An 18,510-nucleotide genomic window follows, 5' to 3' on the forward strand; every position below is an offset into this window, starting at 1 on the left:
GAATGCAGGGTCCCGGCACAGAGACCCCGAGCCTGGAGGGGAGTGGGGAGGCCTGGGTAGCTGCGGTCTCAGTGCAGGGACAGGGACATGGGGGCTCGAGGCACTACACTCTCGAGGCAGCGGAGCCCGGGCTGAGGAAAGGAGGCGGCACAGGGCAGATGAGAGAAACAGAGCTTCCATTACAGTAAGGACACACGCGTGTCAGGGAGCAGGTGTTTGGGTAGGAATTACTCTAATTTAGAGACACCAGGACAGGGTCTGAGGACCCCCAACCTGCACCCATTCCTGCAGTTGTCCCGTCTACCCTTGGGAGGCAGATCCCACCCACGTGCCAAAGGCTCCGGCCCAGTGTCCCCATCCTGCACCTGCGCCTCCGATCCAGCTGACGCCCACTCAGACGTTTCCCAGGCAGCTGGGTGCTTCCTTTCCTCATCTGCCCTCTTTTGCACGGCGTCTTGCGTGTTTGGGGGACAGGTCATCCTCCCGTTCGGCTGACGAGCAGTGAAGCTCCACGCACGGGGCCCTGGGGGCTGGCGCCTGACCCCAGGCCCTCGAGGCCCAGAGCACGGAAGGGAGGCCCTGCCACGTGTGGGGCTTGTCCTCCGAGGACAGGAGTGACGTGGCCCACTCTGCTCTGTCCTGAGCGACACCCAACGAGCCGGCAGGCGTCCGTGGGCTATGCCTTGGTCCCACTGTAGAGATGGCTGCTGGACGGTGCCTGTCCTTGGAACCAAGGGGGATGAAGGACAGGAGGTGGGTTCCAGAACGCAGGAGGAGGAGCTGGGAAGGCAGCGAGGAAGGGTCTAGGCCAGGGTCGTGCCGACAGACGAGTGCCCCTCTCGCAGAACCAGCGGCCCAGGCCCCGCTGTGGATGCAGCCAGCAGCTGAGGAGAGTGTGGGTGAGAGGAGGGCCTCTACACTGCATCAGACATACGGATGCTTCTGGAGACTGGATACCCACTCAGAAAACAGCACGAGGCCAGGCCCGCTCCGAGAGGTTTAACAGCCCACTCAGCGAGCCCCAGGAAAGAGCCTGCCTGGGATGGGAGCGGGTGCCGCGTCCCCAGAGCAAAGGTCACTCCAGAAAGGTCCTCCTCGGGCAGGTGTCACGGCTGGACGGCACGCAGGGCCCCAGCAGCCTCCCCTCACGCCCTTCAAACCACAGCTGCAGGGCTGGAGAGGGCTCCCTGTAATTCAGTCCTGTGAGGGCGTGATTTAAGACAGGGTAACACCCAGGGGGATGAGCGCCACCCCAAACTGCCATTCGCCGACACAGGCCCCGCTCCCTCCCGGCCCAGGCCCCAACCTGCAAAGACCCCAGATCCACCCTGTGGCCTCAGATGCCTGCACATCGCCCAGAGGAAGACGGTCTGAACTCTATCACCCACACGCGATGCCCTCGAGGCCGCGTGAGAGTAAGCGTCAGCTCAACGCTTCGAAAGGGAGTGGGTACATAAACAGCGAATCAGCCTCGGGAGACACCTGGCCAGGGCCTCCTTCGGTGCCTGCTGAGGTCCTGGGGTCTGTGGCTGTTGCCCCTGCGGCAATGGTGCCGGGCCCGGCGCTGTGCCCGGGGAGGCGCGGGACAGGAGCGAGGGCCCTGCTCTGCCTCGGCCCCTGGAGGAGAGCCCAGCCCCCGGCTCAGGGGACCTGGGGGGGCAGGAGGCTGTGCTCAGAGCAGAGCACCTGGGAGGGCGGTGGGCACACAGGAGCCCCTACGCCCTTGCTCTGAAGGACCGCCTCCAGGGTCCAGCAGTCGAGCCCCAAGGGCACTGACTCCCCGTTGGCTAAGTGTCTGAGCCACGAGAGCCTCAGGAGGCCCTGCTGACTGGTTTCCAGCCCCGAGCCCACACTCTCGGCCTCTGGGGTGATGCCCGAGCCCCTTCCAGAGCAGGGGTGCCAGTGCGCCGGGCTCGGCCTCCCGCAGGGGCACCATTACCTGCCTCAGGTTCCCTACAAAATTCTTTCTTAGCTTCTGAAACTGCATTTTAAAGAGAAGTGCAAAAATGTTACCTACACCACTTCACAGCTGCACCACCGCACCAGCACCTCCCAGATCAAGCCTCGAAGCCTCTCCACAGCCGGGGGCCTCCCTCTCGCTTCTCTGCTCGGTCTCCCCAGGGCACCCCCTTCCATCAGCCGCGGGTGAGGGGGGAGTTCTGCTAATCCTGAACTTCCTAAAAGGGAAAGTCTTCAGTGCAGTCTCTTTTCCACCTGGTTTCTTTAAAAAATGTGTCCGTGAGCTGCATCCATGCTTTTAAACGTCTGTCCTTTCACCTTCTCTGGCCCACCTTGGGCAGATGTCCCAGCTCTGTGACTCGTCTGAGCTGACTCCGTTTTGGGGCATTGTCACAGGTCCCTGGGATCTTTCTGTGAGTGGCTCCATGAGAGTCTGCCTTGGAAGAGGTTCCACTGGCCAAAGATGCCGGGGGGACAGACTCTCCACATGTGGACAGCACTGTGGGGGTTTCACGCGTCGAGTTCTTGGGTCTGAAGCAGCAGATGCAGAGACTGCCTCCCAGAGTTGGAGCAAATGCACAAGTGAGGCCGGAGGTGCTGTGGGCTGTGGTCCTTGCTGGGGGTGGGAGGCAGAGAGCAGAGCGTGTGTGTGCACGTGTGTGCATGAATGCGCCCCTCGCAAGTGTACCAGAGAGGGGAGTGTGTGTGCGGACTTACTGTTGGGGAGGGTCTGAAAGTCACGCGGGGAGTTGCTGCTTCAGAGTACATGTAAGAACCGCGGGTTCAGGACATGTAGGGGAAGGAGAGGAAAGGGCCGGAGATGAGGCTGGAAAAGCAGAGGCTAATAAGCGCAGAGAGCCTGGGCCACCCACCCCAGCCAGCAGCCTTCATCTGGCAGGTACCGGAATCCACTGGCCCACAGGGCTCAGCAGGGGCAAAGCTGGCCATGTCCCCTGCATCGTGTGTGGCCCGCCCTGGGCTGGGGGAGCACAGGCTCTGAGCGAGGACGCTGGGGGGAGGGAGTAGGGCCCAGCTGAGAGCCATCGGCCTGGGATCGCACCCGGCTCTGGGCCCCCGCGGAGTGGGGGGCAGCCCTGCACACAAGGGGTGCGAGAGGCCGGACGAGGACTCCTCAGGAGGGTCCGGGGCCCACGCCCCGTAAGCACTGGCTGAAACGACTCCCGGGGGTGATGCAGTGCGCACAGGCGCAGCGTGGGGTCAGCCTGGGGACGTGCGCATGCAGACGTGTGCTGACAAACAGCAAACACACACACAGCCCATGGCAACCAGGGGCTGAAAGGTCAAAGGCTCTGAACGCTTCTCGCTTGGCCACCGCCCATAACTTATTCACTGGAAACCCAGAGCATCTCGGTCACAGAAAAAAGGCAGGAAGCCAACCAGCCTCAAACGAGCCCGAGCACGCTCCACTCCAGGGTTGGAGCTGATGAGCCGCCCCAAACCCCAAGTCCGGGGAGCCTCAATGTTCCCTTCAGTTGTTGGCAGTGTCCCCGGGAAAGCTGCTTCCTGCGGTGAGCTCTTCTCCCCGGGGTGCTGCGGGCAAGCCCAGCAGAACCTGGAGGGTCTCGGAGAAGTGGGGCCGGGGAAGGTCCGCACGGGAGCCCTGCCTCATTTCCCACGTGGCAAGATGATGGGCTGGGAAGGACCACTCCCAAGAGGCGGAGGCACTTCTCACAGCCTCAGGGTTGAATAAAACCCACATGTCATCCCCATCTGAACTCTGATTACTGTGGGGTAACCTTCGTCCCCTGAGGAGAGGTCATCTCTGGTCTGGTGAAGCAAACAACAAAGGGCAAGAGAGGGCGTGGGCCTGGGAGCCTGGCCTCACCTCCACGTGCAGGAGGGGTGGGCCTGGGAGCCTGGCCTCACCTCCCCGTGCAGGAGGGATGGGTCTGGGATCCTGGCCTCACCTCCCTGTGCAGGAGGGGTGGGTCTGGGAGCCTGGCCTCACCTCCACGTGCAGGAGGGGTGGGCCTGGGAGCCTGGCCTCACCTCCACGTGCAGGAGGGGTGGGTCTGGGATCCTGGCCTCACCTCCCTGTACAGGAGGGATGAGTCTGGGGTCCTGGCCTCACCTCCCTGTGCAGGAGGGATGAGTCTGGGATCCTGGCCTCACCTCCCTGTGCAGGAGGGGTGGGTCTGGGAGCCTGGCCTCACCTCCACGTGCAGGAGGGGTGGGTCTGGGAGCCTGGCCTCACCTCCCTGCGCAGGAGGGGTGAGTGTGCGAGCGCGGCCTCACCTCCACGTACAGCAGGGGGAAGATCCCGATCTTGTCTCCCAGCATTCCCTCCGCCCAGTTGTCGTCCACTCTTCTGATTACAGTCAGGACTTCATCCTGGAATCACCCCGTGTAGGCAAGCACAGGGACACATACAAAACAGATACAAAAACAGAACCAAGAGACCGGTTAGTGTCACTGCAGCTAAGGAGAGACTCTAAGTGATGACTCATTCTGAGATCGGATGTGAAAACCATCCCTCCCCACGTCTTCACCCAGGATCTCTCTTCCTCTCCCGTATTGATTTTAGCGGCAAAGAGCCTCCACTGGAAGTGTGTGGCAATTTACAATCTAGTGAGCACTTTAAAATTCATGTTCCTAATATTTGCTTACAAATAAAATGGTTCTCAACAAATATAAATTCAACAAAGTATAAAACTTTCTATGCTCCTGCCTCCACCACAGCACAAAAGATGACCCAATCCCACTCCATTTATTTAGAGTCGTGGAAGCTCTGAATAACCCTGTTAAATCCTTGTCGTGCTAGGCAGCAGCAGGGACACAGGCAGAAGGTGGGCAGACGCAGGAGGAAGGAGGGGCGCGAAGCAGGGACACAGGCGTGCGGTGAGGGAGGACTCGCCCGGTGCCCCCGGAGGCACCACGAGCCGCGGGGACAGACGACAAGGGCGGGGGACAGGACGAGGAGCGAGGGGACGAGCGGGCAGCAGCAAGCGTCGGGGGGCCGTGCTGGTGCCACACGGGGTGCAGTGGGACTGTCCACGGGCTGTCTGCCCAACCGCCCTCCACATCCAAACCGCCTGCCTTTGTCCCCCGGGACCTGCGTGGACACCGGAGGCCTGCCTGGCGCTCAGGAGCTGACAGCCAGAGCAGCCTTGTGGGCCCGGCTGGGTCTGAAAGCACCGCCTGCCTTACCAAGGGGCCTTCGACCCCTTCGTGTGAAGCAGTGATGTGGGGTGTGGGCCCCTGGGGTCAGAGGGGCTCCCGGCCAGTGGGCTTCCTGGCATCACCGGAGAAGCTGCTTCCCCGTGAACGGAGGGGCCGCACGGTTTGGGGAGTTTATCTGGGGCGAGGTGGGACGAGGTGATGGGTGCTGGACGTGCCTCCCAGAGGACACGGGGCGGGAAAGGCAAGACCGGGAGTCTGCAGTGGCAGGTCCCCATGCTCCCTTCCAAACCTGCCCTCTCCTAGGGGTTTAGGGGACAGCACAGGGGCAACCGCACCCCTCCTTCTCCAGGTCCTAACCCCAATTTTCCAGCTTAAACAAGTACCAAATAACAAGGGCTGTGTCACTTCAAAATATTTCTTTTCCCAATTGATACAGTCCAGAAAACGCAACAGACACTGAGGGAATCTCAGGCTTTCCCACGTTTCGGGGTGGCTGGTTATCCACGGCAGGGTGACACCGACAAGGGTTTCCTTGTAGTCAGTGCTCGGCCATCAAGGCGGCAGGCTTTCCTGATAAGCATTAGGGCCAAAGTGGCCGACTGGCTTGAGAAGGGATGAGCAGAGAGGGCACCTCGCTTATCTCACATAAAGTTCATGACCAGGAGAGCCCTGTACCCGTAATAAACTCCACTCAGACTCTGCCAAAGGGCGGCCCCCAAGACCTCATCAACGGTGCAAAGGAAAAGGTAACTGAAGGCTTCCTACAAGCCAGAGCTTTTGCAAGAGCAAAATAAAAGACACTTAATTTTGTAAAATTAAAAATTAAAAGGAAAAAATACCAGATTAATTTTGGTAAAATATAAAATACCATAATATCTACACGGTTATTTGAGACTGGTCTAGATATTAGAGCCACAGAAATAAAAGGAAAAAAAATAGGAAGTATAAATATTGGGAAGAAAAATCATATGAGTTTCTACCTAGAAAAAGAGTACTAGTTAGAAATTAGAATAAGTAAGAATTTGAGAAAGGCTGATAATTTTAGAATAAATGCATGAAAATCATTGGGTTTCCCTTCTACCAGTAATAACCAGTTAGAAAATGTGATTAAAGTTGGCTAATCATTAAAAAAACAAAGTTTAATTCTCTAATTCACTGTATACGCCGAAATTAATTCCCTAAGTATTAAAGATTTAAATGTTAGGAAAAAACCTTGAATAACCAAGAAGAAAATGTGAATAGATGTTTAATCTTGAGGTGGGGAATGGTCTTAAGAAGCAAATAACGAAGATTTGGTTACAGAAAAATGAAATTCTCTACATTAAGAACAGCAAGAACAAAACAAAAAGGGAAATACTCTAGAAAAATACTTGCAGGACAAACTGGAGACTAAGACCTAATATCCTGGCTACATAAGGACGTAAGAGACACAGCAGGAAAGAGAGACACATACTTTAAAAGAAAAACAGGCCAGGGGCAAAAATCAGGCAACTCACAAAAAAGGAAGAAAAGCAAACTGCTGTTAAATACATTTAAAAATGTGATACGTGACTAATACTCAAAAAAAGTACAATTTTAGACAGGAAAATTCCTTCTCCCTTCTTTGTTCTTTGGTGTCTTATCAGATTAGCAGCGATGAACATAAGCCGGCTCAGTGTGTTCAGCACGATGGCTACAAGCACTGTATGGTTTCTGGTGGGGATACACGTTTACGGCGGTGGTGTGGCAAAGTCCTATCAAACACAAGAAGCTGCGTATCCACTAATCTGACAAAAACACTTCTAGAGACTCTTTCAAGAAGACCACAGACATGCAAGAAGATTCAGCTCCGAGTAGGTTCATTACAGTGTTTCTTCAACTAGAGAAAAACTAGAGACAAGTGCACAGCCAGAGACGGTTGGTTAGATAAATTATGGTACATCAACCAATACCATAACCAACTGCAGCCCACTCCAGCCAGCCTGTCCTCCCTAAGGAGGAGGGGAAAGTGGAGACGCACAGGTAGAGCTCACAGCCTGTAGGTACAACTCCTTACCTGACGGGGCTCTAATAACAGGATGAGAGGCTACAGAACATTTCCCCTCCCCCACACCTCACTACCACGTCACTAAAGGCCTATTTACAGCAGTACCTTTTACCTGGTACATTTTATGTCCAAATATCAAAAAGGAAAAAAAAAAAAAATTACTAGACATCCTAAAAGGCAAAAAACAGTCTGAAGAGACAGAGCAAGCAAGAGCCAGACTCAGATATGGCAGGAGTGTTGGAATTAGCAGACAGGGAATTTAAAGCAACTATGCTAAGGGCTCTAATACATTCAAGTAGACAGCTTGCAAGAACAGGTAGGCAATGCAAACTGAGAGATGCTAAGTCCAAGAAAGAACCAAAAAGAAAATGCTGGAGATCAACACACTGTAACAGAAATAAAGAATGCCTTTTATAAGCTTATTAGTAGATTTAACAGCTGAAGAAAGAATCTCTGAGTTTAAGGATGTCTCAACAGAAACTTCCAAAACCGCAAAGCAAAGAGAACAAAGACTGAAAAAGAAAATAAACAAAAACCCAAAACAGAACAGAATATCCAGAACCTGCAGGATAACTACAAGAGGTGTAATATACACGTAACAGGAATATAGGAAGGAGAAGAAAGAAAGAAAGGATCAAAAGAAATACTTGACACAATAATGACTGAGAATTCTCTACCCTGAAAAATAACCCTTCAATAGTGAGAAAGAAATAAAGACTTTCTGAGACAAACAAAAATTGAGGGAATTTGTTGCCAGTAGACCTGCCTTGCAAGAAATGTTAAAAGAAGTTCTTTAGAGAGAAGAAAAGTTACATAGGTCAAAACCTTGATTCTACATAAAGAAAGAACACTGGAGAAGGAATAAGTAAAGGAAAAATTTAAAAAACAGTTTGTTCAAAATAATAATAGCAACAAGGTATATAATTACATATGCTTATGTACATACCATATATATATGTATATCATATATATATAATATTTAGTGTGTGTGCATATATATATATATATATATATATATATATATACACTTATGTATGTTTATATATAAGTTAAATGGATAACAGCAATGACAAAAAGGACAGGAGGAAGGAATTAGGATTATTTTGTGATTATAAGGTACCTGCACTACCTGTGAAACAGTAGTTTTATCTGAGTGTGGACCTGGATTAGTTGTAAATGCATATTGCAATCTCTAGGGCAACCACAAAAAAAGTTTTTTTAAAGGTACAACCGATATGCTAAGACAGGAGAGAAAATGAAATCATTTAAATTGCTTAGTTAAAACTGCAAAAGGTTAAAAAAAGGATGGAAAACAGAAACAGGAACAAAAATCAAAGAAAACAAATGTGGTAAATATTAATTCAACAATATCAATAATCACTTTGAATAGCAATAGTCTAAATGTACAAACTGAAAGACAGAGATTGTCAGGGTAGATCAAAAAAACAAGACCCTACTATATGTTATGTACCGGAAACCCATTTTAAATATAAAGATATATATATAAGGAAAGATATACCATGCTAACACTAATCAAAAGAAAGCAGGAGTAGCTATACTAATTTCAGGAAAAGCAAACTTCAAAGCAAGGAAAGTTATCAGGGATAAAAAGGGGCATTATATAATGATAAAGGTGTCAATTCTCCAGGAAGACAACAATCCTTAACATGCATGCACCTAACAACAGAGCGTCAAAACACGTGAAGCAAAAACTGATAGCGCTACAAGGAGAAACAGATGAATCCACTGTTACAGACTGGCGACTTCAATGCCCCACTATCAGGAATGAATGACCCAGCAGGCAGAAAATCAGCAAGGCCCAAGCTGAACTCAGCACCACCTTCAATCAACTGGACATAATTGCATCTACAGACTACTGCATCCAGCAACGGCAAAATACACATTTTCTTTGAGGTCACATGAAACATTCACCAAGACAGATCACATTTCGGGCCATAAAACACACCTTAACAATGCTAAAAGAACAGAAACCATACAATGTCTGCTCTCAGAGCACAAGGGAATTAACTAGAAATCAATATCAGAAGGATAACTGGAAAATCCCAAAATACTTGGAATTAACACAACTCTAACAACATTTGGTTCAAAGAAGAAACATCGAGAGAAATCTTAAAATATTTTAAAACAAATGAAAACAAAAACACAATTTGTCAAAATTTATGGGCTGCAGTAAAAGTAGTGCTTAAAGGTAAATTTATAACACTGAATGCATATATATCAGGCAAGAAGAAAGATCTAAAATCAATAAACCAAGCTTCCACCACAGGAAACTAAAAGAGAAGAGCAAGCGGAAGAAAAGAAGAAATAGAAAGTAGAGCAGAAATCGGTGAAGTTGAAAACATGAAATCAACAGAAAAAAAATCAACAAAGAGCTGCTTATTTCCAAAGATCAATAAATTCAATTAGCTTCTAACCAGGATAACCAAGAAAAAAAGAGAGGCAACACAAATTACTAATATGAGTAATGAAAGAGGGGACATTACCACAGATCTCATGGGCATTAAAAGGATAATAAAGAAATATTATGAACAATTCTATGCCCACAAATTTAATAAACAAAATGGCCCAATTTCTTTAAAGACGCAATCTGCCAAAACTCATACAAGAAGAAATAGACAATTTAAGTAGGCCTATATCTGTTAAAGAAATTGAATCAATAATTAATAAACTTCCAAAACAGAAAGCACCAGACCCAGATGCGTTCTGAATTCTACCAACATTTAAGGAAGAAATTATGCCAAACTCTCTAACAATTTCTTTCAGAAGACAGAAGCAGGAGGGCTACTTTCTATCTCATTCTGTGAGGCCAGAATTATACTAATACAAACTAGACAAAGACACAGTAGGCGAAGAAAACTAAAATGTCTCCCATGAACATAGTTGCAAAAATCCTCAATAAAATATTAGCAAGTTGAATCCAACAAAGTATAAAAAGAACTATACAGCATGACCAACTAAGATTTATCCCAGATATGCAAGGCTGGTTTAACATTCAAAAATCAATTACTGTAATCCATCACCATCAACAGGCTAAAGAAGAAAAATCACATCCTCACATTAAGAGATGCAGAAAAAGCATCTGACAAAATCAAACAATTCATGATAAAAAAAAAAAAAAAAAAAAAAAAAAAACCTCCCAGTAAAGCTAGAAATAGAGTGACGCTTCCTCCACTTGAAAAGAACGTTCACAAAACCCTTCAGCTAAACATCATACTTAGTGGTGAGAAACGAGAAGCTTCTCCTAAGATCAGGAACAAGCAAGAATGTTCCCCTCTAACCACAGCCTTTCAAAGTCACAGTCAAGGTCCTAGCTAATGCAATTACAACAACAAACGGAAACAAAAGATTGGGAAGAAAGAAAGAAAACTGTCTTTGTTTGCAGATTACATGACTGTCTATGTAGAAAATGTGAAAGAATCAACAAAAAACTACAACCAATGAGCAATTATAGGCAAGGTTTCAGAATATAAGATTAATGTATCAAAGTTAGATATTTTCCTACGTACTAGCAATGAACAAGTGGAATTTGACATTAAAAAAGTATAATACTGCTTACATTAGCATGTAAAAAAAATGAAACACTTAGGTATACATCTAACAAAATAAGTACAGGAGCTACATGAGGAATATTACAAAACTCTGGTGAAGAAAGTCAAAGACGAACCCAGTAGAGAGATGTCCTACGTACACGGGTAGCGAGACCCGATACTGTCACGATGTTCTTCTCAACTTCTGGATTCAATGCAATCCCGATAAAAATCTCAGCAAGCTTTTTTGTGGATGTTGACAAACTGATTCTAAACTTTATAGGGAGACGCAAAAGACCCAGAATAGCCAGCTCAACACTGACAGAAAAGAATAGAGACTGACACTATCCGACTTCAAGACTTACTATAAAGCTACAGTACTGAGGACAGTGATAGGATATAAAAACAGATCAATGGAACATAACAGAGAGCCCAGAAATAGACCCACATAAACGTAGTCAACTGATCTTTGGCGAAGGAGGAAAAGCACTACAATGGAGCAAAGACAGTCTCGTCAACAAATGGTGCCAGAACAACTGGACATAAAAAAAAAAAAAAAAAAAAAAAAAAACCTCTCAGTAAAGCTAGAAATAGAGTGACGCTTCCTCCACTTGAAAAGAACGTTCACAAAACCCTTCAGCTAAACATCATACTTAGTGGTGAGAAACGAGAAGCTTCTCCTAAGATCAGGAACAAGCAAGAATGTTCCCCTCTAACCACAGCCTTTCAAAGTCACAGTCAAGGTCCTAGCTAATGCAATTACAACAACAAACGGAAACAAAAGATTGGGAAGAAAGAAAGAAAACTGTCTTTGTTTGCAGATTACATGACTGTCTATGTAGAAAATGTGAAAGAATCAACAAAAAACTACAACCAATGAGCAATTATAGGCAAGGTTTCAGAATATAAGATTAATGTATCAAAGTTAGATATTTTCCTACGTACTAGCAATGAACAAGTGGAATTTGACATTAAAAAAGTATAATACTGCTTACATTAGCATGTAAAAAAAATGAAACACTTAGGTATACATCTAACAAAATAAGTACAGGAGCTACATGAGGAATATTACAAAACTCTGGTGAAGAAAGTCAAAGACGAACCCAGTAGAGAGATGTCCTACGTACACGGGTAGCGAGACCCGATACTGTCACGATGTTCTTCTCAACTTCTGGATTCAATGCAATCCCGATAAAAATCTCAGCAAGCTTTTTTGTGGATGTTGACAAACTGATTCTAAACTTTATAGGGAGACGCAAAAGACCCAGAATAGCCAGCTCAACACTGACAGAAAAGAATAGAGACTGACACTATCCGACTTCAAGACTTACTATAAAGCTACAGTACTGAGGACAGTGATAGGATATAAAAACAGATCAATGGAACATAACAGAGAGCCCAGAAATAGACCCACATAAACGTAGTCAACTGATCTTTGGCGAAGGAGGAAAAGCACTACAATGGAGCAAAGACAGTCTCGTCAACAAATGGTGCCAGAACAACTGGACATCCACATGTAAAAAGAATGAATCTAGACACACACCTTACACCCTTCACAAAAATTAAATCAACATGAGTCATAGATCTAAATGTAAAATGCAAAACTATACAACTCTTAGAAGATAGCATAGGAGAAAATCCAGATGACCTTGGGTTTAGTGATGACTTTTGGATGCAACATCAAAGACTGGTCCATGAAAGAAAGAATTGATAAGCTGGACTTCATTAAAATTAAAAATTTCTGCTCTGTGAAAGACGCTGTCAAGAGAATAAAAGGACAAGCCACAGACTCGTGAAAATATCTGCAAAAGACATATCTGATAAAGGACTATTATTCAAAATATACAAAGACCTCATAAAACTCAACAATAAGAAAACAAATAATTCGATTTAAAAATGGGCCAAATACCTTAACATACACCTCACTAAAGAAGACATACAGCTGGCAATAAGCACATGAAATGATGCTCTACGTCGTATGTCATCAGGGAGATACAAATTAAAACAACGAGATAACACTACATTCTATTAGAACGGTCAAAACGCAGAACAATGACAGCACCAAACGCTGGTGAGGATGTGAAGCAACAGGAACCCTCATCACCGCTGGCGGGAATGCAGAACAGTACAGCCACTTTGGAAAACAGTTTGGTGGTTTCTTACAAAACTGAACACACTCTTCCCATACAATCCAGCAATCACACTCCTTGGCATTTACCCGATGGAGTTAAAAACTTACATCCACACAAAAAACCTGCACATGGATGTTCATAGCAACTAAACTTGGAAGCAACAAGATGTCCTTTAGCAGGTTAACGGATAGACCAGATAAACTGTGGTCTATCCAGACAACGGAATATTATTCGGTGCTAAAAAGAAATGAGCTATCAAGCCATGAAAAGCCAGGGAGGAACCTTAAATGCATATGACTAAGTGAAAGAAGCCAGTCTGAAAAGGCTATATAGATTGTGCGATTCCAACTATATGACATTCTGGAAAAGGCAAAACTGTGGAGACAGTAAAAGGAACAGTGGTTGCCAGGAGTTGTGGGGAGGGAGGGCGGAACAGGTGGAGCACAAAGGATTTTAGGGCGGTGAAACTGCTCTGTATACTACACACGTGCATACGTGTCATTACACATTTGCCCAAACCCATAGGATACGTAACCCCAAGGGTGAACAGTAATGTAAACTATGTGCTTTGGGGAATGCAAAGTGTCAATGTGGGTTCATCAGTTGTAACAAATTTCCCATCTGGGGGGGGGATGGGGACAACAGGGCAGCTGTGCATGTGCCGGGGGTGGGGGCGCGGGTATCGGGAAATCTTGTACCTTCTGCTCAATTCAGGCATGAACCCCAAACTGCTCTACAAACGAAGTCTATTTTAAAAAAATAGCTAAAAGTACCCCAGACTGATGAACGTGAACAGACTATAGTACTCACAAAATACAGGTGCAGTTCACACACGTAACGTCGAGAGGAAACAAAGTTGGACACGTGAGTAGGTTCTGCACGATCCGTTTATTGGAAGTTCAAGACAGACGTGCTCGTCTATGGTGTCAGAAGACACGGAGGGAAGCTGGGGTGCTGGCACCCCACCATTTCCCCACTGGGTAGTGATTATAGGACATATTCCTTCCAACCACCAAGCTGCATAATTTTGATTAATACACTTGTCGGTACATTACGCTATACTTAGATAAAAAGCTTGTTTTAAGGTCACAGTATTTCCGGTGTGGACAAGCCACGGCACGCCCTGAATCCTGCCTGTGGCCCTGATGCACCTCTAAAGGGACGTCACATCCTGAGAGAGCCGACACGAGGTGCAGAGTGTGAATCACAGCACACCAGAGAAGTGGGCACCAAGCCTGCGGCCGAGGAGGCCAGGAGGGGCCGCGCCTTCACCACTGCACTGAAGATCCCGGCTCACTGCGGGCCACCCAGGAGGTTCCGGTGACTGAGAAGCAGACACAGCTCCAAGTAAGGGACAGCTGCCCCCAAAGGAGCCCCGCCTCTTAGGCCGGGGAGCTTGTCGTCACCCGAGGGCCACGAGGGGCCAAGCTACGCCTCGCCCAGCTCAGCAGCAACCCCCGGGCATCCCCTAGGTGTCCAGCACCAGGAGGAAAGCATCCCTCACCACGGAAAGCTCAGCACCCACTCGCAAGGCAAGTACAGCAAAATCCCAGCACAGTGTGGCACGTGGGTCCCGAATCCAGTCACATCAAACTGCTCCGGTGAGGCCGGGACACGAGCAGACGCAAATCCGGGCCTGGACCCGAGGATGCGGCAGGACCAGACGCTCCTCTTCAGCATATGCAGTTTTGGGGGGGGGGGGGCGGGCCGGGCTGTGCAGGGGGCAGCCACACCCAGAACACCAGTAAGTGACTAACTTCCCGAGGTCGCGGAGGACGGGTTCCCACCGCTCTGCTCTGCCACTAACCCAGCTCTCGCCAGGGACACAACCTCGGGGTGGCGGGGGGAGCGCTGAGCGCCGGGCAGCACCGCAGAGCCACCAGCACCAAATGCCGTGGTCCTGGAGTCAACACCTTCTCCTGCCATCCACAAGTGACCGGGAGAGCGATGCCTGGATCCCCGTCAGGCCTCGGACATGCGGTCGTATTTCACAACCCCGGGGCCGGTGCTTTCACGAGGACGAGGACAGGGGAGGCACCTGCTCTGCGGCCTCTTGGGAATGCGGAGAAACACCCCTCCCCCAAACCCTAACTGCATGCGACAGGGCGGGCCCGAGCCGCACGGCGCCCGCGTGCCACGCTCAAGAGGGGCGGCCTGGCACGCCGCCAGCTGAGTGGACAGACGAGCGGGGAGCTCTGCGCAGGGCCGTCGCCATCCAGGCCCGCACACCCTTCCAGGCCGGGCCGTGGAGTTGGCGTTGCGGGATCTGCCGCCGTGCCGTGCCGTCTCTGCCTCGTGCTCAACTCTCCTGTTTCAGGAGGGAAGCAGCCAGAGACGTGGAGCGTGACGGGGCCTGGCTGAGGGCCAGCGAGGCTGTGGACGGACAGTGGGCAGGCTGGCCTGCGTCCCGGGTCCCCAGCGCTGCCCAGCGCGGAGGAGCAAAGGGCGTCTTCCGGACACCACAACGCCCCGAGGGATGGCGGCGGGGCAGACAAGGTCTGGGCCAGTCTGGCAGCATCGAGGATTTTCTGGACAAAAGCTCCTCCCACGACATCGTTTCACTTTCAGACACACGACAACTGCACCTACAGGCTCCTCCGCAAGCGCTCCTCTCGCGGGTCGGCGCCTTCCCTGTGCCGCCTCCCCACCGCCCCCCGTGTCCGAGCTCTGAGGGACACCGAAGGCCAGGGCCCAGCGGCAGAGCTCCCTTGGAAGCGGGTGGCCTTGAGTCGGTCCCACGCGACCCTGAACACAGCGTGGTTATGGGAGGAGTGGACCGCCTTCCCGCCCAGGCTCAGTGGGCAACGCACTTGCAAAGGAGTCGGGCACCACCTAAAGGGGCCTTAACTGCATTTCTGATTAGCTCACCAAACTCCCCCGGTGGCGTTCATATGTGATTCCTACCGGGGGGAAAGCCGAGCTGCAAACAGACGGGGCTGTTAGAAAGCCCAGGCCTGAGGCTTTCCCTCCCTGACCTGCCAGGGGGCTGGAGTCTCTCTGTCCCCTGAGAAGTCCCCAGACACCAAAGCGTGTCTGGCGGAGTGCACTGTCCTCAACACCACGTCAAAGGTATGTCTCGCACTCCGAAGGCCCGGGCCAGAGTACCCGGAGAGTTCCCGCAGCAGCTCCGAGTGAAGCAGCCTCTGAGGCCTGACAGTTTCCTGAACGCGCCGTGGGGCAGATCACACGGATGGCACCCGGACACGGGCCTGCCCGCCTTCCCGGGGGCCTCCCTGCGCCTCCGCTCCTCTTACTGCAACCAAGTGGTTTCCAAGAGGCACCGAGGGGCAGACACCAGGATGGCCCTTCAGAATCGTGGCCACGCGGCCTGTCCACTCAGCGCGGACGCCCGCTCGGCCGGGCCACGGCCGCAGCCACCTCGTGCTGCCCCATCCCTGACAGTCCCTCACTGTCAGCCGCAGACAGAGCGCCAGTCACTCTGGTCCCAGAGAAAAGGGAAAATCCCAAAGGAAAGAGCTCACAAACTCCCTGTACCTTCTGCTGCAGACACAGCACAAGACTCTCCCCGATGGCTCCGGGGTCCCAGGGGAGGCTCTGAAGGGACCGGCTGCTGGGCTGTCCCCTCTTTCCTGGCTTGCGCACCGCAGCTTAGCTCCAGACGCTGCTCGGGGCTGGGAGGGCTCCTCCAACCCCGCCTGACGCCCAGAGAAGGGACAGTCTTCAGAGCCCAACCTGCTCTGAGCCTCTGGGGGGGTCTGTCCCCTTAGGAAAGCCGCCTCCATGGAGGAGCCTGCAGGCTGCTGCCCAGCTGGAGGGCGGGTCCAGGAGCCACCGAGCCCGAGCAGAATGCAGCACCGCCTGCTCCCTCAGGCTCACCCGCTTTGGTCACTAGGTCCCCGAGTCTTCCAGCCCGGAGAGCACCCCAACTGCCCCTCAGGACAGAGGACGTGCAGTGGGTCTGGGCCGCCCACGACGGGCACCGCGGCCTTGACAGGAGGGCTCAGGGGTTCCACACCGCCAGGCAACCCTCTCCAGGACACAGCCACCGGGACAATACAGGTACAGGTGACCCGTCCGCCAAGTCTCAGCTCCAGGCAGCAGGGGTTTGTGCAGGAGGCCCATCTCCCCCGCCACGAGCGTCCCGGGCCAACACAAAAAGTGACGCGCATCTGACAGAAGCAGGAAGCCAGCGAGGGTGGAAGCCAGAAATGGTTGAGTGCCTATTTTGAGGTTGGTTCCCTAAATGCCTTTGTTCATTGAATCCTATCAACTCCATTTGATCATCAAAAAAGAGACTCAGAGGTGAAGTTAATGTCCCCAAATCACCACATAAAAGTAAAAGTGTTGGGCTTCCCTGGTGGCGCAGTGGTTGAGGGTCCGCCTGCCGATGCAGGGGACGCGGGTGCGTGCCCGGTCCGGGAAGATCCCACATGCCGCGGAGCGACTGGGCCGGTGAGCCATGGCCGCTGAGCCTGCATGTCCGGAGCCTGTGCTCTCCGCAATGGGAGAGGCCACAACAGTGAGAGGCCCGCGTACCACAAAAAAAGAAAAAAAAAGGTAAAAGTGTCACAATCTGAACCCCTGTCTCACTCTAGAGTCCAAACCTCAAATACATTTGATTTCTATCCACCTACGTCTGTCCTCCAATCAGAGGAACATAGTTTGGGATCAATGCTAGGTTCATTCACAAAGGAGAGAATCCCCACGTCGGGGGCGGACGATTAAACACTCAGCGGTGTTAAGAGGATCACGTGGAAGGGTCTTGTGGTGACACCAGCAGGAGGGATGTCTGCCCAAGTCGGGACAGCCGGTGGTGTTTTAAAAGGGCTTTGCCAACTCAAAGCACCCCTCCGGCCGTGCAGGGCTGGGCGGGTGGGAGGGTGTGAGATGAGGACGAGCAGGGGGCTGTCGCGCGCCCACGGGGCCTGTGTCCTCTCCGAGGGGCCGGTGTAGTGATGGCGGGTCTCCAGTCTCCGCTGCAGGGCAGGTGCAGATGGCTCTGAGATGAGACACACGTGGGCTCCTAAGGCCACAGGGCTGAGGCCACACAGGGGATCCCAAGTGCAAGGTCCCTGCACCCAGCAGCCCCTCCCCGTCACGTGGAAGGCACTGCGCACGCGGGCCTCAGCGGACAGCTGGGAGCCACCGGCTGACAGAGCAGGGACGCTGCACTGTCTCCTTTTGTCTTTTCATCCACACATGCCCAGCTTTTTCGAGTGGGGCTGCTAAGAAGTTATAAACTGTGCTTTTGAGAGCTGCTTTACAAGAAGTAATCATTCGTTCTCTTCTTCAATTAAACAAAGACTTTGGTTTTAGAATGACTTTAATTAATGCAATTTTAACAGGACTGTTCAAAAGCTGACAGCAAGGTAAAAATCTTGCTTTGATGCACATGCTTCAAGCCTTTTTAAACCTCATCAATCCCATCACAGTGAAGTTTTTTAAAGGTAAGTTAGCACCATCCGTGGACTTTAGACACCCCTGCTTCCCTTGCTGAGTCCAGAAGGGAACATATCCAAACAACAAAGCATTCCCGGGAGGCAAAACCAAGCTGGCCCGGACCACGTGGTCACTTCAGGTGACGAAAACGGAGGCTGTGAGAACCAGCATTCCAGGCAGGTGGAGGGAATCCCTCAGCTGCCGTGCGGGGATGCGGAGGCTGGAGGCGTCTCGAGGGGAGAGATGAGAAAGAAGAGGTGCTCAGGCAACGGGGCTGCACCCTAACCCTAAGGCGGCGGGGGGG

General features: G+C 50.7%; 1 protein-coding gene across 1 annotated transcript in view; it reads right to left on the reverse strand.

Annotated features, from left to right (window-relative positions):
• Positions 1-18,510, reverse strand: part of LOC103074582 (SH3 domain-containing RING finger protein 3-like) — a 118,637-nt gene that overhangs the window by 94,451 nt on the left and 5,676 nt on the right. Inside the window, exon 3 of the mRNA XM_007452604.1 lies at positions 4,216-4,311. Within this exon, the coding sequence (XP_007452666.1) occupies positions 4,216-4,311 (96 nt within the window). The remainder of the gene's footprint in view (positions 1-4,215; positions 4,312-18,510) is intronic.

Source organism: Lipotes vexillifer, unplaced genomic scaffold (assembly GCF_000442215.2).
Source record: "Lipotes vexillifer unplaced genomic scaffold, Lipotes_vexillifer_v1.1 scaffold2655, whole genome shotgun sequence".
Classification (NCBI taxonomy): Eukaryota; Metazoa; Chordata; class Mammalia; order Artiodactyla; family Lipotidae; genus Lipotes; species Lipotes vexillifer.